General features: G+C 41.4%; 2 protein-coding genes across 3 annotated transcripts in view; one reads left to right on the top strand and one right to left on the bottom strand.

Annotated features, from left to right (window-relative positions):
• The window catches only part of LOC128176307 (uncharacterized), a 47,295-nt gene that overhangs the window by 21,346 nt on the left and 2,455 nt on the right, over positions 1–23,494 (top strand). Inside the window, exons 1-2 of one of the 2 annotated variants that reach the window (XM_052842561.1) lie at positions 21,960–21,975; positions 22,697–23,182. In XM_052842561.1, the coding sequence (XP_052698521.1) occupies positions 22,758–23,182 (425 nt within the window). In that variant the 5' untranslated portion in view covers positions 21,960–21,975; positions 22,697–22,757. Of the gene's footprint in view, positions 1–21,959; positions 21,976–22,696; positions 23,183–23,494 lie in introns of those variants that run through there. The other variant, XM_052842560.1, reaches the window with a different exon arrangement.
• LOC128176309 (nucleolar protein dao-5-like) lies at positions 13,474–16,125 on the bottom strand. The gene is made up of 7 exons (XM_052842562.1): positions 15,988–16,125; positions 15,679–15,780; positions 15,426–15,512; positions 15,163–15,243; positions 14,910–14,996; positions 14,646–14,726; positions 13,474–14,479 (listed from the first exon to the last, which is right to left on the bottom strand). Exons 1-7 carry the CDS (start codon positions 16,120–16,122, stop codon positions 14,147–14,149), a joined length of 906 nt encoding a protein of 301 aa, XP_052698522.1. The 5' UTR covers positions 16,123–16,125; the 3' UTR covers positions 13,474–14,146.

The raw sequence follows: 23,494 nt of genomic DNA, 5'->3' as shown, positions 1-23,494 counted from the left end.
TTGGCGCCACGGCCCCCTGAATAATCGTTATCATAACTATATCATCATATTATATAGGGACATAAACAAGGCGCAGGGCGCCTAAACTAGGACTTGTGACAATTAGGTGACCCCGGATTCCTGAGGGTGGGGGTCCTGCCCGGGGGTGACCGGTCTCAGAACCTTCAATAATTATGCCGTTCTTGGCGCCACGGCCCCCTGAATAATCGTTATAATAACTATATTATCATATTATATAGGGACATAAACAAGGCGCAGGGCGCCTAAACTAGGACTTGTGACAATTAGGTGACCCCGGATTCCTGAGGGTGGGGGTCCTGCCCGGGGGTGACCGGTCTCAGAACCTTCAATAATTATGCCGTTCTTGGCGCCACGGCCCCCTGAATAATCGTTATCATAACTATATTATCATATTATATAGGGACATAAACAAGGCGCAGGGCGCCTAAACTAGGACTTGTGACAATTAGGTGACCCCGGATTCCTGAGGGTGGGGGTCCTGCCCGGGGGTGACCGGTCTCAGAACCTTCAATAATTATGCCGTTCTTGGCGCCACGGCCCCCTGAATAATCGTTATCATAACTATATCATCATATTATATAGGGACATAAACAAGGCGCAGGGCGCCTAAACTAGGACTTGTGACAATTAGGTGACCCCGGATTCCTGAGGGTGGGGGTCCTGCCCGGGGGTGACCGGTCTCAGAACCTTCAATAATTATGCCGTTCTTGGCGCCACGGCCCCCTGAATAATCGTTATCATAACTATATCATCATATTATATAGGGACATAAACAAGGCGCAGGGCGCCTAAACTAGGACTTGTGACAATTAGGTGACCCCGGATTCCTGAGGGTGGGGGTCCTGCCCGGGGGTGACCGGTCTCAGAACCTTCAATAATTATGCCGTTCTTGGCGCCACGGCCCCCTGAATAATCGTTATAATAACTATATTATCATATTATATAGGGACATAAACAAGGCGCAGGGCGCCTAAACTAGGACTTGTGACAATTAGGTGACCCCGGATTCCTGAGGGTGGGGGTCCTGCCCGGGGGTGACCGGTCTCAGAACCTTCAATAATTATGCCGTTCTTGGCGCCACGGCCCCCTGAATAATCGTTATCATAACTATATCATCATATTATATAGGGACATAAACAAGGCGCAGGGCGCCTAAACTAGGACTTGTGACAATTAGGTGACCCCGGATTCCTGAGGGTGGGGGTCCTGCCCGGGGGTGACCGGTCTCAGAACCTTCAATAATTATGCCGTTCTTGGCGCCACGGCCCCCTGAATAATCGTTATAATAACTATATTATCATATTATATAGGGACATAAACAAGGCGCAGGGCGCCTAAACTAGGACTTGTGACAATTAGGTGACCCCGGATTCCTGAGGGTGGGGGTCCTGCCCGGGGGTGACCGGTCTCAGAACCTTCAATAATTATGCCGTTCTTGGCGCCACGGCCCCCTGAATAATCGTTATCATAACTATATTATCATATTATATAGGGACATAAACAAGGCGCAGGGCGCCTAAACTAGGACTTGTGACAATTAGGTGACCCCGGATTCCTGAGGGTGGGGGTCCTGCCCGGGGGTGACCGGTCTCAGAACCTTCAATAATTATGCCGTTCTTGGCGCCACGGCCCCCTGAATAATCGTTATCATAACTATATCATCATATTATATAGGGACATAAACAAGGCGCAGGGCGCCTAAACTAGGACTTGTGACAATTAGGTGACCCCGGATTCCTGAGGGTGGGGGTCCTGCCCGGGGGTGACCGGTCTCAGAACCTTCAATAATTATGCCGTTCTTGGCGCCACGGCCCCCTGAATAATCGTTATCATAACTATATCATCATATTATATAGGGACATAAACAAGGCGCAGGGCGCCTAAACTAGGACTTGTGACAATTAGGTGACCCCGGATTCCTGAGGGTGGGGGTCCTGCCCGGGGGTGACCGGTCTCAGAACCTTCAATAATTATGCCGTTCTTGGCGCCACGGCCCCCTGAATAATCGTTATAATAACTATATTATCATATTATATAGGGACATAAACAAGGCGCAGGGCGCCTAAACTAGGACTTGTGACAATTAGGTGACCCCGGATTCCTGAGGGTGGGGGTCCTGCCCGGGGGTGACCGGTCTCAGAACCTTCAATAATTATGCCGTTCTTGGCGCCACGGCCCCCTGAATAATCGTTATCATAACTATATCATCATATTATATAGGGACATAAACAAGGCGCAGGGCGCCTAAACTAGGACTTGTGACAATTAGGTGACCCCGGATTCCTGAGGGTGGGGGTCCTGCCCGGGGGTGACCGGTCTCAGAACCTTCAATAATTATGCCGTTCTTGGCGCCACGGCCCCCTGAATAATCGTTATAATAACTATATTATCATATTATATAGGGACATAAACAAGGCGCAGGGCGCCTAAACTAGGACTTGTGACAATTAGGTGACCCCGGATTCCTGAGGGTGGGGGTCCTGCCCGGGGGTGACCGGTCTCAGAACCTTCAATAATTATGCCGTTCTTGGCGCCACGGCCCCCTGAATAATCGTTATCATAACTATATTATCATATTATATAGGGACATAAACAAGGCGCAGGGCGCCTAAACTAGGACTTGTGACAATTAGGTGACCCCGGATTCCTGAGGGTGGGGGTCCTGCCCGGGGGTGACCGGTCTCAGAACCTTCAATAATTATGCCGTTCTTGGCGCCACGGCCCCCTGAATAATCGTTATCATAACTATATCATCATATTATATAGGGACATAAACAAGGCGCAGGGCGCCTAAACTAGGACTTGTGACAATTAGGTGACCCCGGATTCCTGAGGGTGGGGGTCCTGCCCGGGGGTGACCGGTCTCAGAACCTTCAATAATTATGCCGTTCTTGGCGCCACGGCCCCCTGAATAATCGTTATCATAACTATATCATCATATTATATAGGGACATAAACAAGGCGCAGGGCGCCTAAACTAGGACTTGTGACAATTAGGTGACCCCGGATTCCTGAGGGTGGGGGTCCTGCCCGGGGGTGACCGGTCTCAGAACCTTCAATAATTATGCCGTTCTTGGCGCCACGGCCCCCTGAATAATCGTTATAATAACTATATTATCATATTATATAGGGACATAAACAAGGCGCAGGGCGCCTAAACTAGGACTTGTGACAATTAGGTGACCCCGGATTCCTGAGGGTGGGGGTCCTGCCCGGGGGTGACCGGTCTCAGAACCTTCAATAATTATGCCGTTCTTGGCGCCACGGCCCCCTGAATAATCGTTATCATAACTATATCATCATATTATATAGGGACATAAACAAGGCGCAGGGCGCCTAAACTAGGACTTGTGACAATTAGGTGACCCCGGATTCCTGAGGGTGGGGGTCCTGCCCGGGGGTGACCGGTCTCAGAACCTTCAATAATTATGCCGTTCTTGGCGCCACGGCCCCCTGAATAATCGTTATCATAACTATATCATCATATTATATAGGGACATAAACAAGGCGCAGGGCGCCTAAACTAGGACTTGTGACAATTAGGTGACCCCGGATTCCTGAGGGTGGGGGTCCTGCCCGGGGGTGACCGGTCTCAGAACCTTCAATAATTATGCCGTTCTTGGCGCCACGGCCCCCTGAATAATCGTTATAATAACTATATTATCATATTATATAGGGACATAAACAAGGCGCAGGGCGCCTAAACTAGGACTTGTGACAATTAGGTGACCTCGGATTCCTGAGGGTGGGGGTCCTGCCCGGGGGTGACCGGTCTCAGAACCTTCAATAATTATGCCGTTCTTGGCGCCACGGCCCCCTGAATAATCGTTATCATAACTATATCATCATATTATATAGGGACATAAACAAGGCGCAGGGCGCCTAAACTAGGACTTGTGACAATTAGGTGACCCCGGATTCCTGAGGGTGGGGGTCCTGCCCGGGGGTGACCGGTCTCAGAACCTTCAATAATTATGCCGTTCTTGGCGCCACGGCCCCCTGAATAATCGTTATAATAACTATATTATCATATTATATAGGGACATAAACAAGGCGCAGGGCGCCTAAACTAGGACTTGTGACAATTAGGTGACCCCGGATTCCTGAGGGTGGGGGTCCTGCCCGGGGGTGACCGGTCTCAGAACCTTCAATAATTATGCCGTTCTTGGCGCCACGGCCCCCTGAATAATCGTTATCATAACTATATTATCATATTATATAGGGACATAAACAAGGCGCAGGGCGCCTAAACTAGGACTTGTGACAATTAGGTGACCCCGGATTCCTGAGGGTGGGGGTCCTGCCCGGGGGTGACCGGTCTCAGAACCTTCAATAATTATGCCGTTCTTGGCGCCACGGCCCCCTGAATAATCGTTATCATAACTATATCATCATATTATATAGGGACATAAACAAGGCGCAGGGCGCCTAAACTAGGACTTGTGACAATTAGGTGACCCCGGATTCCTGAGGGTGGGGGTCCTGCCCGGGGGTGACCGGTCTCAGAACCTTCAATAATTATGCCGTTCTTGGCGCCACGGCCCCCTGAATAATCGTTATCATAACTATATCATCATATTATATAGGGACATAAACAAGGCGCAGGGCGCCTAAACTAGGACTTGTGACAATTAGGTGACCCCGGATTCCTGAGGGTGGGGGTCCTGCCCGGGGGTGACCGGTCTCAGAACCTTCAATAATTATGCCGTTCTTGGCGCCACGGCCCCCTGAATAATCGTTATAATAACTATATTATCATATTATATAGGGACATAAACAAGGCGCAGGGCGCCTAAACTAGGACTTGTGACAATTAGGTGACCCCGGATTCCTGAGGGTGGGGGTCCTGCCCGGGGGTGACCGGTCTCAGAACCTTCAATAATTATGCCGTTCTTGGCGCCACGGCCCCCTGAATAATCGTTATCATAACTATATCATCATATTATATAGGGACATAAACAAGGCGCAGGGCGCCTAAACTAGGACTTGTGACAATTAGGTGACCCCGGATTCCTGAGGGTGGGGGTCCTGCCCGGGGGTGACCGGTCTCAGAACCTTCAATAATTATGCCGTTCTTGGCGCCACGGCCCCCTGAATAATCGTTATAATAACTATATTATCATATTATATAGGGACATAAACAAGGCGCAGGGCGCCTAAACTAGGACTTGTGACAATTAGGTGACCCCGGATTCCTGAGGGTGGGGGTCCTGCCCGGGGGTGACCGGTCTCAGAACCTTCAATAATTATGCCGTTCTTGGCGCCACGGCCCCCTGAATAATCGTTATCATAACTATATTATCATATTATATAGGGACATAAACAAGGCGCAGGGCGCCTAAACTAGGACTTGTGACAATTAGGTGACCCCGGATTCCTGAGGGTGGGGGTCCTGCCCGGGGGTGACCGGTCTCAGAACCTTCAATAATTATGCCGTTCTTGGCGCCACGGCCCCCTGAATAATCGTTATCATAACTATATCATCATATTATATAGGGACATAAACAAGGCGCAGGGCGCCTAAACTAGGACTTGTGACAATTAGGTGACCCCGGATTCCTGAGGGTGGGGGTCCTGCCCGGGGGTGACCGGTCTCAGAACCTTCAATAATTATGCCGTTCTTGGCGCCACGGCCCCCTGAATAATCGTTATCATAACTATATCATCATATTATATAGGGACATAAACAAGGCGCAGGGCGCCTAAACTAGGACTTGTGACAATTAGGTGACCCCGGATTCCTGAGGGTGGGGGTCCTGCCCGGGGGTGACCGGTCTCAGAACCTTCAATAATTATGCCGTTCTTGGCGCCACGGCCCCCTGAATAATCGTTATAATAACTATATTATCATATTATATAGGGACATAAACAAGGCGCAGGGCGCCTAAACTAGGACTTGTGACAATTAGGTGACCCCGGATTCCTGAGGGTGGGGGTCCTGCCCGGGGGTGACCGGTCTCAGAACCTTCAATAATTATGCCGTTCTTGGCGCCACGGCCCCCTGAATAATCGTTATCATAACTATATCATCATATTATATAGGGACATAAACAAGGCGCAGGGCGCCTAAACTAGGACTTGTGACAATTAGGTGACCCCGGATTCCTGAGGGTGGGGGTCCTGCCCGGGGGTGACCGGTCTCAGAACCTTCAATAATTATGCCGTTCTTGGCGCCACGGCCCCCTGAATAATCGTTATAATAACTATATTATCATATTATATAGGGACATAAACAAGGCGCAGGGCGCCTAAACTAGGACTTGTGACAATTAGGTGACCCCGGATTCCTGAGGGTGGGGGTCCTGCCCGGGGGTGACCGGTCTCAGAACCTTCAATAATTATGCCGTTCTTGGCGCCACGGCCCCCTGAATAATCGTTATCATAACTATATTATCATATTATATAGGGACATAAACAAGGCGCAGGGCGCCTAAACTAGGACTTGTGACAATTAGGTGACCCCGGATTCCTGAGGGTGGGGGTCCTGCCCGGGGGTGACCGGTCTCAGAACCTTCAATAATTATGCCGTTCTTGGCGCCACGGCCCCCTGAATAATCGTTATCATAACTATATCATCATATTATATAGGGACATAAACAAGGCGCAGGGCGCCTAAACTAGGACTTGTGACAATTAGGTGACCCCGGATTCCTGAGGGTGGGGGTCCTGCCCGGGGGTGACCGGTCTCAGAACCTTCAATAATTATGCCGTTCTTGGCGCCACGGCCCCCTGAATAATCGTTATCATAACTATATCATCATATTATATAGGGACATAAACAAGGCGCAGGGCGCCTAAACTAGGACTTGTGACAATTAGGTGACCCCGGATTCCTGAGGGTGGGGGTCCTGCCCGGGGGTGACCGGTCTCAGAACCTTCAATAATTATGCCGTTCTTGGCGCCACGGCCCCCTGAATAATCGTTATAATAACTATATTATCATATTATATAGGGACATAAACAAGGCGCAGGGCGCCTAAACTAGGACTTGTGACAATTAGGTGACCCCGGATTCCTGAGGGTGGGGGTCCTGCCCGGGGGTGACCGGTCTCAGAACCTTCAATAATTATGCCGTTCTTGGCGCCACGGCCCCCTGAATAATCGTTATCATAACTATATCATCATATTATATAGGGACATAAACAAGGCGCAGGGCGCCTAAACTAGGACTTGTGACAATTAGGTGACCCCGGATTCCTGAGGGTGGGGGTCCTGCCCGGGGGTGACCGGTCTCAGAACCTTCAATAATTATGCCGTTCTTGGCGCCACGGCCCCCTGAATAATCGTTATAATAACTATATTATCATATTATATAGGGACATAAACAAGGCGCAGGGCGCCTAAACTAGGACTTGTGACAATTAGGTGACCCCGGATTCCTGAGGGTGGGGGTCCTGCCCGGGGGTGACCGGTCTCAGAACCTTCAATAATTATGCCGTTCTTGGCGCCACGGCCCCCTGAATAATCGTTATCATAACTATATCATTTATAAATACCAGGGTTCACGTCAAAACATGGCTGACGAAAAATAATCCCAGAGTTATTCCATTTACATCGGGTTATTTGCCGATGGCAGGGACTGAATTTTTTATGAGATAAAACTCAACACGTTAGAAGTCTGAGAGTCTGATACATTCTTAGTTTTTAGAAAAAAAAATCAAGATCACTAGAGGACGGTGTGGGGGAGGGGGTGGTAGTGAAAAGGCCCTGACTTGATTTCAAATTTGAAGGTGTGTGTGTTTCTTGCTACCAATGTTTTATTTATACAATGTAATTTTTTTTGATAAACTGTTTACGGGAATATTTCAAAAACTTTGTTTTGATTTTACATGCAAATAAAGTTTTAAATATTTGGTAAAATTTTATATTTCATGCACTACAATATTTAATATTGTAGTGCTACCTCCAATCAAACTGTTTTATCCTTAACACTTATGATGTCTGTATATGAGATCATAACTTAAGTTATTTTTCATCTTTATGACAGAATCGTTTGTTAATTAGATGGTCATTTTATTTTTGGAAAGATTGTAAGCGCATATATATTTTCCTTTTGTGTGGTGTGAAATGGCTCGTTATCAAACACTGGTTGTAGGGTCATTCGAGTAGTCAGAAGGATCAATTCCATTCAATTCTTTATGTCTTCAAGCATTACAGCTTATCAGAGCAATACATGTATATATATATACATATATATATATATATATATATATATATATATATATATATATATATATATATATATATATATGTCCAAATAAAATAAAGGACATACAGATTTTGTCAATGCATAAACATAATGACCTTTGCTCATCTCATTCCTCTCATTCACTTACACGCACACGTACACCCTCTCATGCATTAAAAATAAATGGTTAAGGTAAGGTTGTATATTAGAAAATAAAGGAAGACACATTAAAGAACATGTAGAACTGAGGGGGGGGGGGGGTGTTATTAGTATACTCACAAAACAGACATCTTTGAATTGCATAACTTTTTTGTGGAGCTGTGTTAAAAATGCTTCCTTTTTTTTTTACTAATAAAGAGACGTTAAATGTTAATCAATTTCTGGTATATTTAACTTGTTGTAAGAGCTACAAATTCACAGAAGAAAACAAATTGGCTTGTTGTAATGCATTGCTCTTCTACATGTAAGCTTTCAACAAGTTAAATCATACGGCAATCAGTTGCTTAAAATAGAAATATCCCTTTCAAAGTTTATATAAATTATTACGATTGAATCAGAATCCATTCGTTTATACATACAGTTGCAACTCCATACACCTAGGAAAAGTTCCTTTTTTTCCCCCAAATAATTTGCGTATGAAATACATTTATAAAAAACACGTGAAAAAGAGTTCATGGGAAATATAAAGAACATGTATGCACGTACATAAGTTTATACGTAAATCCGGCAATAACATCCGAGTATAAATCTGCAGGCAAAACTCATCAATGGCACTTAGCGGGATTCAAACCAGGGATGCACTCGGTCTGTTCAAAAGTCAAAACATGACCCACTCGGCCATTGAGAGAGATAACTGACGTTGCAAATTTTCGATATTGTTTCCTTTTGATAAAAATATTAACGAACTATAGCTTATGAAATACACGGAAAACCTGTAACACTTAATTTGTATCTTTAAAAAAAATATTTTTTTCTTTTCCAAATAGGCCCAAATAGGCCCCGTGGCACTGAACGTAGATATTCAAATAGGCCCAAATAGGCCCTGTGGCACATAAGTGGTTAAAATAAAAGAAATTAACAACACGATATATAAAACGTAAGCGCTTTCATTACATATACATATATATATATCCAAAATGTGCAGTCCTTGGTATAGGTAAATATAATTTAAATGAAAGTCGATGAAAACACGTTTTCAATCACTCTTTAACCACTTCTGTGCCACAGGGCCGATTTTGGGCCGATCACACAGTTGTCCAGAGTGCCACGGGGCCGATTTTAGGCCGATTTTAACTTTACACTTTTTCCATATGATTTATTAAATATACGTCAATAAATATAAAAGCATCGTATGTTATTATGAACAATAAAGTATCCAATTGTAATTTATTGACATATTAATTTATTATTTTGATTTTTAAAAGAGATTTATTGCGCTAGAATTAACGGATTTCTTGATACATAGTTACACAAACTAAGATCTTTTTATCTGCCATCAAAATTTGCATAATTATTATATCAATTGTTGAAATAAAAGTTAATGTGTTTTTTTTTATTGCTAAACATTACACTAAAACAGCATATGTTCATGTGCATTAATTTTATTAATTTATCGTAATTAACATATTGTTGCATAATTTTGTTCCGATTGTTTGTTTCTCAATAACTTCAAAAATTCAAGCAACAGATAATATTATTGCCCTAAATTATTTTTAAAATGTTTACGCAATGCATGCATGTATATTATTTTCGAAACATATAATTCTTAAAAATAATATCAACATTGAAAAGAATGACATAAATGACTTCCATAACGCGGTATTTTGTTATAACGTCATTTTACGTAAATGACGTCATAATAACACGTGCGTTCTGCCTTGCGCCGTACAAGATGGCTGGAGTGTGGTTCCGTGTATTGCCGCCTGAACCGGTGCAAAATAAGCCATTCACTGGGAACCCAGGGCCAAAGAACATGCCGGCGAGAAATGCATCTCCGTTGGAATATTTTCTTTTATTCTTCAACCTAAACCTAATACGAGAAGCTGTGCGTCAAACTGATAGGTATCGTATCCCATAATTTTTATAAATGATTTGGTATTGCATGATGTAAGACTGTACAGGTCATATACTTCGTGTACAAAATTGTATAGGGCGTATACTTTGTGTGCATAATTTCGTGTATACATTGGACCATATATAACAGATGATACATTGTGTCATTGTGTATACTTGGTGTACACGACCTATACGCTTGGTATTAGGCATACGCCCTGTACAGGACGTATACTTCGTGGTGCACACAAAGTATACGCCCTGTACAGGCCGATTGCACGACGTATACCCAATGTACAAAGCGTATAGACCGTTTACACTAAGTATACACAATGTATCATCGGTTATACATGGTCCAATGTATACACCAAATTGTGCACACAAAGTATACGCCCTGTACAGGCAGTTTACACCACGTATACCCAATGTACCCAATGTACAAAGCGTATAGACCATTTACACCAAGTGTACACAATGTACAAAGCGTATAGACCGTTTACACCAAGTATACACAATGTACAAAGCGTATAGACAGTTTACACCAAGTATACACAATGTATCATCGGTTATATATGGTCCAATGTATACACCAAATTTGTGCACGAAGTATACGTCCTATACAGGGCGTATGCCCAACGTACCAAGCGTACAGGCCGTGTACATCAAGTATACACAATGTATCATCGGTTATATATGGTCCAATGTATACACGAAATTGTGCACACAAAGTATACGCCCTGTACAGGCCGTTTGCACGACGTATACCCAATGTACAAAGCGTATAGACCGTTTACACTAAGTATTCACAATATATCATCGGAAAAATTTACAGTAGCTTGTCAGCTTTTATGTCAGATTTAAACAAAATGTATCAATTTGAATTTTGCTAGAATGTTAAATGTTGACACCAACTTGAAAATAACTGGCTTGCCATGAACATCTATGGAAAACCCTGACCATTGTTGTTTGTCAATCTTCTCATGTGAGAGCAAAGATGATCAAAGATACATCCAGCTTCAACAACTATATTGCTGTAGGATATATGGCATTCAGATAATATTCAGAATATTGTTCCGTCAGTCCTGTTGTGACAATCAATGAAAACATTCGATTTCAAATTTTGTGTAAATATTGAAGCTTGTAGAATTTTGCTAGATTTCAGTACTCATCTGCTTTTCGGATGAGGTGGGTAATACAATACACCATCTTGTTACAATTGTAATGACCAGATCATTGGGTATATTTGACCAAAATTTTCTGCATGAGTGGCTTTGTCTCTGCTGTATATTTGGATATTAGAAAGAGAACTTTGTAATACAAGGTTTAAATTGTATTTTGGTCACATTGACCTAGATTTACCTAGGTGGTCATTTCATCTATGCTTCAAAACTAAAAGAGGTAATTTTAGTTCACCTGATGTCTGCATGCAGTTAAGAAGAGAGCAAGCTTCAGATGTTGGCTGTGACCTACATTTCATAGTTTAGCGAATTATTAAGGGAGAATGGGTCAAGGCAATTTCTCAATTAACTGAACAAGTTGAACACCGAGTATTGGTGCCTCTAGGGATGCTGAGCAGGATGCAGGCTTTAGATACTGACTCTTGACCTACTTTTCACAGTCGATCAACTTTGATAGGAGGAATGGTTAAAGTCTATTTCTGGTACATAACTATATTGTTACATGAGATATGAACTACATGTATAAGATAAACTTGGATACAAGTTGTTTAAGCGAAAAGCGTAGTTCAAAGTGATCTAGTTTGACCTAGATGCTGATATACCACCCCTGATACATTCATATAACAATTTAACCATGTTTGATGATCCTACAATGTAAAGTTGTTAAGATATTAACTTGTAACATGAAAGTGGACACAGATGATGGGGGACGCTAATAGTTCTGGTGAACTAAAATTGTTAATAAGCTAGGCGACTCTGAACAACAAGGTGAAATCTGTAATCTTTAGATTATCTATGTTTTAATGGCAAGTTCACTTTGTTACCACTAAAGTCACCAACTTGATACAAATATTACTCAGTGGTACATAATTTTAGATGTATCCTATATTTTTACGGTTCGCTGACTTTGGGACTTTGTCAGAGCTAACAGATGACAGAGATTGAAATTGGCATGCTTCATATCACATCCACATGCAATTAGGAAGAATGCATGCTTCAGAGTTTGGCTGTGACCTACATTTCACATTTGAGGGACTCATTTAGGAAGAATGGTTTAAGTCCATTTCAATTACTGACAACTATATTGGTACCACCAGAAACATATAATAAAGAAATGGAGCTGTCGTCCACGACTGCAAACCCCCTCGCCCATTAACCTAAAATTTAACCTAAGTAGTAAGTAGCTCAGCGTAAAATGTAGGTCAAGTGGACCTAATTTTGGTACCAACATTTTTTTTTTCAAAGTATAAAAACTCATAAGATTATAATTGATCAGTATCTTAACTTTTTAATGTGGATACTTGTATATAGTTTGTAGCAGTAACTTACAAAATCTCAAATCAGTGGACCTACATTTTGGTACCGATATTAGTTACTACCAAAGATGTATCCACTGACCAAATATCATCCCTCTACCACTTGTAGTTACTGGAATATGCACCTTAACCGAAACTTTAAGTCGCTCAAGCGCAAATTGTAGGTCAAGGTGATCTAATTTGGGTTTGGATGTTGGTTACTGCTCAAGATGTATCCACTGACCAAATCCCTCTACCACTTGTAGTTGCCGAGATATGCACCTTAACCGAAACTTTAACCTAAGTTGCTCAAGCATAAAATGTAAGTCAAAGTGACCTAATTTCAGTACAGATGTTGGTTACTACCCAAGATGTATCGACTGACCAAATATCATCCCTCTACCACTTGTAGTTGCCGAGATATGCACCTTAACCAAAACTTTAATCTGACTATTACTTAAGTACGCATGTACGTACTAACGAACGAACCAAACGCTATATACCCTCTCTAACTCCGTTGGGCTCGTTGATAATAACCAATACCTAAGTTTTAATGGCAAGTTCACCTTGTTACTACAAAAGTCACCAACTGATACAATTATATGTAACGACCTCCCAAAGTTTCATAAAGATTCATTAAGGCATATAAAAGTTATGGACCAGACAGGAAAACTGCACAGACGGACAGACGGACAGACAAAGTGATTCCTATATACCCCCCCCCCCCCCCCCCAAACGTTTTGGGTGAATTTCCAAAGTTGATTCAACAACTTATTTAAACTTTGGGGGGGAGGGGGAGATGAGCTAAAACTGTGGTGGTGTGATTTCCAGGTCCTCCTCACCAAATGATACCACATTATTGATATAGTCATTTCTCTCTATGTGTTTTATTAAGGCTTGTGCGCTAGCTAAAGGTCGAGGATTACAAGTGCACTTGGTATATCTTACAAAGTATTGGCCTAAAAACAATATTTGATTGAGTGCACACTTTTATTCTTCAACCCACATAGTTCTACAGTTTGACTCTCATACAAAATATACAGTAGTAAGAGATATTCTTCAACCCACATAGTTCTACAGTTTGACTCTCATACAAAATATACAGTAGTAAGAGATATTATTGCCAAGATACTTGCGAAACAGTAGAAACAAAGTAACTGGATATATCAAAATATAAGGACAAACAGCATTTACAAATAACATAGAATGCCAAAACATGTATTTATATGAAGTGCAATTGCAGCGTCAACAAGTTTCTGGGAAATCAAGATATATGGTTACTATAGGTAGAGCATACAAAATATAGTTGAACCCACTAGACAAGGGTGAATTTCCAAATTTGAATTTGGGGTGAATTTCCAAAGTTGATTCAACAACTTATTTAAACTTGGGGGGGGGGGGGGGGGGGTGAGCTAAAACTGTGGTGGTGTGAATTCCAGGTCCTCCTCACCAAATGATACCACATTATTGATATAGTGATTTCTCTCTATGTGTTTTATTAAGGCTTGTGCGCTAGTCAAAGGTCGATGATTACAAGAGCACTTGCACAGCACACCTGGATATTCTGTAAACATGCTTTTCAACCAGGTCCTCCAGGAACAGTCCAATAAATTTTTATTGCCAAATTTGCCGTCAGCACCTCTCCTCTGGTCCTTATTCCCTTTTGTTTTGTTCCCTTCTTCAATTTTTGCAGCAAGCAAGTCGATGTACCCGTCGAAACTCAATTTGTGGCTTTTCTGGGCTGCCTGCAAAAAAACATCTCCATTAGTCGAATGTTCAATAATCAAATATCCAAACACACTACTGATGATACACTGCGTTCTGGGCCGGTAAGGCCAACAAAAATAAATGTTGGTGTTATTAAAGGTTTCATAGCAACAAACAACCAAACAAATTAGGTTGGGTTTTTACCTTTCGTTTCTTCCTGGCCGAGTCCTTGGAGGAGGAGGCTGCGGGGGATTCCTTGGAGGCTGCGGCGGCTGCCTTGGCTGCCTGCAAAAAAAAACATCTCCATTAGTCGAATGTTCTAACATTACAAGAATTATACATGAACATTACAAAAATTATACAAGTGTATAGGCCGTGTACACCAAGTATACACAATGTATCATCGGTTATATATTGTCCAATGTATACACGAAATTGTGCACACAACAAATTAGGTTGGGTTCTTACCGTTCCTTTCTCAGAGGGTTGCCTGCCTGCCGAGTCCTCGGAGGAGGAGGATGCTGCGGGGGGTTCGAGTTCAGGGCTATTGGCCACCTGCAAAAAAACATCTCCATTAGTCGAATGTTCAATAATCAAATATCCAAACACACTACTGATGATACACTGCGTTCTGGGCCGGTAAGGCCAACAAAAATAAATGTTGGTGTTATTAAAGGTTTCATAGCAACAAACAACCAAACAAATTAGGTTGGGTTCTTACCTTTCGTTTCTTCCTGGCCGGTTCCTTGGAGGAGGAGGCTGCGGGGGATTCCTTGGAGGCTGAGGCGGCTGCCTTGGCTGCCTGCAAAAAAAACATCTCCATTAGTCGAATGTTCTAACATTACAAGAATTATACATGAACATTACAAAAATTATACAAGTGTATAGGCCGTGTACACCAAGTATACACAATGTATCATCCGTTATATATTGTCCAATGTATACACGAAATTGCGCACACAACAAATTAGGTTGGGTTCTTACCGTTCCTTTCTCAGAGGGTTGCCTGCCTGCCGAGTCCTCGGAGGAGGAGGATGCTGCGGGGGGTTCGAGTTCAGGGCTATTGGCCACCTGCAAAAAAACATCTCCATTAGTCGAATGTTCAATAATCAAATATCCAAACACACTACTGATGATACACTGCGTTCTGGGCCGGTAAGGCCAACAAAAATAAATGTTGGTGTTATTTAAGGTTTCATAGCAACAAACAACCAAACAAATTAGGTTGAGTTCTTACCTTTCGTTTCTTCCTGGCCGAGTCCTTGGAGGAGGAGGCTGCGGGGGATTCCTTGGAGGCTGCGGGGGATTCCTTGGAGGCTGCGGCGGCTGCCTTGGCTGCCTGCAAAAAAACACCTCCATTAGTCGAATGTTCTAACATTACAAGAATTATACATGAACATTACAAAAATTATACATGACCGAAGCTTGAAAAAATAGGACCAAGGGCCCAGCGCTTACCGGCAACCGGGCAAAGAATTTTTTTCCAAAACAGACATTTTAGACATACATTCTAAAACATTTCACCAATATATAGGTTTTGACGTACCCGAAAGGCGGTCTTCTTCCCACTTTTCCAAGACTTTGTTGCTGTACGGGGGAGTTCAGCCACAGTGCCCAGCTGGCACACTATTGTTTCTGATAGTGTCGGAAATAACCCCACCCGTACATGGCCATCAGGCATAATGGCGACAACCTGCAAATGAAATGAAAAATTTAACCAACGTACATCACCGGTGTAGATCTATTCATTTCCACATGTATCAGGGCTGTTTTACAGTATTTGCACACAAGGTGTCTCACAGAGCCTCGAAAATGAAGTTATTTTTATGTCCATTTTGCATGTTGATATCATTACATCGACTATTACGCATCACAAAATCCGTTTCAATTTGGAAAAAGCCTTCATTTACCTAAAAATGGCACCTATCAAAGCAAGTGATATTGAAAATATATATAAAATATATGTAAAAATGTCAATACCATGAAAACTCTAATAAAAGTTTAATTGTTGGTGTATAATACCACTCAACATGCTCAAATTACTATACCCACGCATATCATAGAAGAAAAAACCTAAAATTCAGCATTATATTTAAAATTATGCAATTTTTTTTTTGTCTTTATACTGACATTTTTTTTCTGTTCAGCTGAAACTACATGTCTAAAATACCTAGCTATATAGATAAATGATCAGTTCTTTCAAGTCACAGAACCACATGTATGTCCTGTTTGCCATGCAGACTATTTTGTTCACTATTCATTCTACATAGGGGCTGTTTCAAAAAAAATGACCCCAACATTATTACCATACCCTATTACAAATCATGATGATAAATACTAAGTATTAGATAATTAAAAAATGTATCCCACCTGTGACTATAATCGTACAAATTTTCGTGATGATATCTTTGATAATAAAAAAATGCCGGCAAAAAATAGGGCCAAAAATGTCAGGAGTGTAACACTTTTAGTGTGACATTTTGAAAGAAGCAAGTGCTTCAAAGAGCTGTCTTTAAAAAAAATAATGATGTCTAATATAAAATGATGGGTTTGTTGAAAACCTGTGTATATGCACTAAATTTTCTCATATGAAGTAATACATATTTTGTAATTACAATGGTAAAATAAGGTCTGTCAAATTTCCTAATGAGGGAAAAAAATGAAAAGGAAAAAACTTAATTCTTAATTTTAAATGATGATAATTCAAAGTTCCGAAAGATTTTGGACATTTTAATATTTCTTATACTTTACCACAATATTCTAGATCAAATTAAAAGTATTTGTAGATATCTGTGACATGTTTCTGGTGCACTTGATCTCATAGAACCACACCTGCTGATGTAGGTCAGGAGTGTAACATTTAAGTTTGCAATGTCATATTTTTGAAACACTGTTAGTAATTGTCATAATTATTGTTTTAAATTGACCAGCAGGTGCAGCAGTTACTATGAGATGCAAACATGACTGCCTAAATTTGATTAGTCCTTTTTTATGGCCTTGAAATAGGTGTCAGGAGTGTAACACTAAAATTCTGTGAAATGCTAGGTTTTCCACTTTTAGTTTCTGTCAACTTACAGGATAGGATCTGATCATTAGTGTTTATTTGAGGCATTGTAACACAATTCTGATACTTTCACAACAGTTTTATATAGTGTAATTGTTTTAAATGTCCTTTTAGTATTTATCGCACTTATTTTTAATATTCAAACACTGTATCAAAAGCAAATAATATATTCCAATCTTTAAATTTGACCTTATTGAAAATTTTTGAGCAAATTAAGTGTAAAAAATCTCTTCCAGTTAAGTTTAGAATTTTTTTAAACTAAATAAAAACTTTATCATTAAAGAATGGATAAATGTTACACTCCTGACATAATTTTCATTCATTATGCCATCACATGCCATCCTCCGCGTCAAAGTCTGCTATCACTTCAGATAAGGTCAGATTAATGGTTAAAGTTATTTTCATACAGAAAATTTTTATTTTGCCAATTTATCGTAATATATAGGGGGTTCTAATCCCGTATCACGTTAAGTTCTTTTGACAATTCCCATGTTAGGTGTACCAGTTCATGATTTCCCGCTTCCCAAATTTTGGTTCATTTTCTGTACATAAAAATTGCATGAGACATGTAACAATATGCACAAAGTTGATAATCTAAAAAAATACAAGTTTTTGAGACAATAATGATTGTTACATACGAAAGCCTGCTATCAAAATTTTAAGGAAAAAATATTTTTCAATTTCTTGCTTAAGAACATTAATATTTTCCCAAATTCCCAAATCAATTTTGAGTTATTCCCAAATCCTTGTCTAATAAATTTTTGTTTTCTAGACAAACAATTAGCGACATCCCAGATAAAAAAACCCCACTCAATCCCATGTCCTGCTTAGATCCCATTGAGACCTACTATATATGTAATCACACCCCCCTTTTTCCCTTTTTTTAAATAAGCAATTTACTCTGAGTGTGGTCATATTTCAATAGCTAATCCTTTATTGGATTGAAAAATAGCTGATACCAATCTTTAGTGAACCTCAAATCAATCCTTAACTCAGGTGATGAAAAGAAGTAGCTGGACATTTAAATCTAAGGGCTATCAGTTTTTTTTACCTATAGACAAATCTCAAGTAAAAAATAAAAGGCTACGCTGAGCGCAGCAGATACGACCGCAGCATGTCGACCACTGAAATTCGAACAAGTGTAATATGAAGTGAATGTGGACACAGTAAAGAGGTTGACACAATAATTAGATGGACACGATAAAGAACTTGACACAGAGGCACACAGAATCTGCTGACTCCCAACTAAAAGCTTGCATCTAGAGGAATACATAAGATGAATGTAAAGATACAAATCATGAATACTACTGAAGCGCAATTATATAAGCAACAAAATAAAAGAAACCCCATTAAAATTCAATAAAAAATAAACATTTGGCAACTATATTTGCGAAAAACACCCAAAGTGGCCCTTTTTGGTATTTTTTTCTGAAATGGGTGAGGCCATAAATTCCTTATTTCTCATACAGCTTCGTTTTATGCCATGGTACATTGTGTGAAAATTTCATGTTGATCCCTCCACTAAAACAAAAGTTATTCCACAAAAACGAATGTGCACGGACGACGACGACTGCGCCATACCATAATTTTTGCGGTCGTATAAAAATCAGTAGTCACCTGTACAGCTGGAGATTTAAATGTCCAAGTACTAATGAAGTTAGAGTTGACAATAGCTTTTATTAGGATAGATTCAGGCAACTTTTAAATTTGATAGTGGAAAAGGTTTTAAATCATAATGACCACAGTAGATCCACCTTAAGGTTCCTCCACACCCCGTGACTTTTCCAATTTCCTTTACAATTTTAACGAAAACCGGAAGTTTCGTTTTGGCTGCGAACTAAATAATATAGGGCTGAAAATATGGTACCAATTTATGCAAAATACGATTATCTATAAATGCATATCAAGGACGACCAAATAGACGTCCTAATTTTTTTGGAAAAAAATATTTATGAAAATGAAAAATAAAGAATTATAACGATTATAAAAAAATATTTATGAAAATGAAAAATAAAGAATTATAACGATTATTCAGGGGGCCGTGGCGCCAAGAACGGCATAATTATTGAAGGTTCTGAGACCGGTCACCCCCGGGCAGGACCCCCACCCTCAGGAATCCGGGGTCACCTAATTGTCACAAGTCCTAGTTTAGGCGCCCTGCGCCTTGTTTATGTCCCTATATAATATGATAATATAGTTATTATAACGATTATTCAGGGGGCCGTGGCGCCAAGAACGGCATAATTATTGAAGGTTCTGAGACCGGTCAGCCCCGGGCAGGACCCCCACCCTCAGGAATCCGGGGTCACCTAATTGTCACAAGTCCTAGTTTAGGCGCCCTGCGCCTTGTTTATGTCCCTATATAATATGATAATATAGTTATTATAACGATTATTCAGGGGGCCGTGGCGCCAAGAACGGCATAATTATTGAAGGTTCTGAGACCGGTCAGCCCCGGGCAGGACCCCCACCCTCAGGAATCCGGGGTCACCTAATTGTCACAAGTCCTAGTTTAGGCGCCCTGCGCCTTGTTTATGTCCCTATATAATATGATAATATAGTTATTATAACGATTATTCAGGGGGCCGTGGCGCCAAGAACGGCATAATTATTGAAGGTTCTGAGACCGGTCACCCCCGGGCAGGACCCCCACCCTCAGGAATCCGGGGTCACCTAATTGTCACAAGTCCTAGTTTAGGCGCCCTGCGCCTTGTTTATGTCCCTATATAATATGATAATATAGTTATTATAACGATTATTCAGGGGGCCGTGGCGCCAAGAACGGCATAATTATTGAAGGTTCTGAGACCGGTCACCCCCGGGCAGGACCCCCACCCTCAGGAATCCGGGGTCACCTAATTGTCACAAGTCCTAGTTTAGGCGCCCTGCGCCTTGTTTATGTCCCTATATAATATGATAATTTAGTTATTATAACGATTATTAAGGGGGCCGTGGCGCCAAGAACGGCATAATTATTGAAGGTTCTGAGACCGGTCACCCCCGGGCAGGACCCCCACCCTCAGGAATCCGGGGTAACCTAATTGTCACAAGTCCTAGTTTAGGCGCCCTGCGCCTTGTTTATGTCCCTATATAATATGATAATATAGTTATTATAACGATTATTCAGGGGGCCGTGGCGCCAAGAACGGCATAATTATTGAAGGTTCTGAGACCGGTCACCCCCGGGCAGGACCCCCACCCTCAGGAATCCGGGGTCACCTAATTGTCACAAGTCCTAGTTTAGGCGCCCTGCGCCTTGTTTATGTCCCTATATAATATGATAATATAGTTATTATAACGATTATTCAGGGGGCCGTGGCGCCAAGAACGGCATAATTATTGAAGGTTCTGAGACCGGTCACCCCCGGGCAGGACCCCCACCCTCAGGAATCCGGGGTCACCTAATTGTCACAAGTCCTAGTTTAGGCGCCCTGCGCCTTGTTTATGTCCCTATATAATATGATAATATAGTTATTATAACGATTATTCAGGGGGCCGTGGCGCCAAGAACGGCATAATTATTGAAGGTTCTGAGACCGGTCACCCCCGGGCAGGACCCCCACCCTCAGGAATCCGGGGTCACCTAATTGTCACAAGTCCTAGTTTAGGCGCCCTGCGCCTTGTTTATGTCCCTATATAATATGATAATATAGTTATTATAACGATTATTCAGGGGGCCGTGGCGCCAAGAACGGCATAATTATTGAAGGTTCTGAGACCGGTCACCCCCGGGCAGGACCCCCACCCTCAGGAATCCGGGGTCACCTAATTGTCACAAGTCCTAGTTTAGGCGCCCTGCGCCTTGTTTATGTCCCTATATAATATGATAATATAGTTATGATAACGATTATTCAGGGGGCCGTGGCGCCAAGAACGGCATAATTATTGAAGGTTCTGAGACCGGTCACCCCCGGGCAGGACCCCCACCCTCAGGAATCCGGGGTCACCTAATTGTCACAAGTCCTAGTTTAGGCGCCCTGCGCCTTGTTTATGTCCCTATATAATATGATAATATAGTTATTATAACGATTATTCAGGGGGCCGTGGCGCCAAGAACGGCATAATTATTGAAGGTTCTGAGACCGGTCACCCCCGGGCAGGACCCCCACCCTCAGGAATCCGGGGTCACCTAATTGTCACAAGTCCTAGTTTAGGCGCCCTGCGCCTTGTTTATGTCCCTATATAATATGATAATATAGTTATTATAACGATTATTCAGGGGGCCGTGGCGCCAAGAACGGCATAATTATTGAAGGTTCTGAGACCGGTCACCCCCGGGCAGGACCCCCACCCTCAGGAATCCGGGGTCACCTAATTGTCACAAGTCCTAGTTTAGGCGCCTTGCGCCTATTTACCGAGGGATATTTTCCCGTCGGGATCGAAAAACTAGTCGATAAGCATATTTAGAAGGGAGTTAGTGCGTTGAAGTTAGTGCGTGCTAGCTTGACTTTGGTCTATGTCAGTTACTGAGTAAGTCTTCATCGTGTGTTTAGAGGTGAATTATGGTAGCTATAAATGAATTTACGGTCCAAACTCAGCGACCAAATTTTATTGTCACGTGTTGAGTCAGTACATTGACTAGGCCTTAGGTTACATTCCGGCTTTAGATGGACATGCAATGAAAACACAACTATTAATATTATGATTCAATTAATGGATTATCGCATTGTAATTATCGTTAAAAATACAAATAACAACTCTAAGAGACATTTTTCTAAATAATCAAACATCTCGGTTCCTCTTGCTGTTCTCCTCCTTTATTTGTTTATTGTTCATATATATATATACATACATACATAATTATACATATATATATATATACATATATACTATTTAATTGTTCATGTCTGTCATAGTTCTTTAAATCATCCAGCTCTTTCCCTCTTGTATATGTTTAGTGAATGTTTTATGTTCATTGGATGTTGTATGTCAACAGTCTTCATGTTGCCCCTTGAGGGCCCTTAATTGGTCAATAAAGAAATTGAATTGAATTGAATTGAATTGAATTGTTCTAAGTTATGTAACAATTTTTATACAACTGCATGTCAAATACAAAGTAACAATTATAGTTATACATGTCAAATACCCCTGGACCCCATATAGATCTAACACCTGTCTAATGGTATTGTCCAAATGTAGACCTGGAAATTTGGTAATGGTAAATGTTGCAAGATTTCTTTTTTACCTGTAGTTGATCTTCTCAGATGTAGAGAAAGTTATGGAAACCAATTTCGCCTTCTTTTGATGACATTATGGCTGGAAAAAGAAGAGCTGACCAAAGCCTCATAGATGCACATAGATCAAGCTTAAAATCACAGAGACTGGTGCATTCAGATATTGAATTATCAGCTTTTCTAAGTGCTAGCACTGACAGCGTGCCCATACATACGAGATTATGGAGGAGAGCCTTCATTGACAAGCTTGGTATTGGTGCAAGACGCAAGGAATCTCCTGAGAGTCTAATCAAAGAGTGGAGCTTGTCAGTGTTACCTGAAGAATGTCTTCAAGAAATACGCACAATGCTTCCAAAAGTAGCTACTTGTTTTAGAAACGTGGACTTTGATTCCTTAGAGGAGATCAGGGAAGCTGTGAGGTGTGATGGACTTCCAACTGATTTGATGAAACTTGTTAAATTTGACACCGATTTCCGATATCCAGGATCTGAAGGTGCTTCAACGTAAGTACTAAAGCTGTATCACAACAATCATTTTATTAGATGATTCAGTGTTTGATTTAAACAAATTTATCACATTGAGCCTCATCAAACAAGAATAATGTGGTTCATGAACCTCTATTATTGCAAAATGCTTCTAATGGTTGCTATTTTAAATTTATCTTTGGTATTATTTCCTCTCACTAATTAACTTATAACATATCCTTATATTTAAATAATTCATTATGGTCATTAAAACATATTTTGTACTGTTTTTTTTTAAAATATAAGTTTCAGAATACTGAATACATAACTTGGTTAACTGTTGACAACCTT

Source organism: Crassostrea angulata, chromosome 3 (genome assembly GCF_025612915.1).
Source record: "Crassostrea angulata isolate pt1a10 chromosome 3, ASM2561291v2, whole genome shotgun sequence".
NCBI classification, from domain to species: domain Eukaryota; kingdom Metazoa; phylum Mollusca; class Bivalvia; order Ostreida; family Ostreidae; genus Magallana; species Magallana angulata.
Note: the sequence above shows the minus strand (reverse complement) of the source record. Positions and strands in the feature narration are given on the sequence as shown.

Bases quoted from the DNA above. Each gene is read 5' to 3' on its own strand.
- LOC128176309 (XM_052842562.1), bottom strand. From the start codon at position 16,122: ATGCCTGATGGCCATGTACGGGTGGGGTTATTTCCGACACTATCAGAA. The intron at 14,997-15,162 runs GTAAGAACCCAA...GTTTTTTTGCAG, and splicing joins CGGCCAGGAAGAAACGAAAG to GTGGCCAATAGCCCTGAACT. The intron at 14,480-14,645 runs GTAAAAACCCAA...GTTTTTTTGCAG, and splicing joins CGGCCAGGAAGAAACGAAAG to GCAGCCCAGAAAAGCCACAA.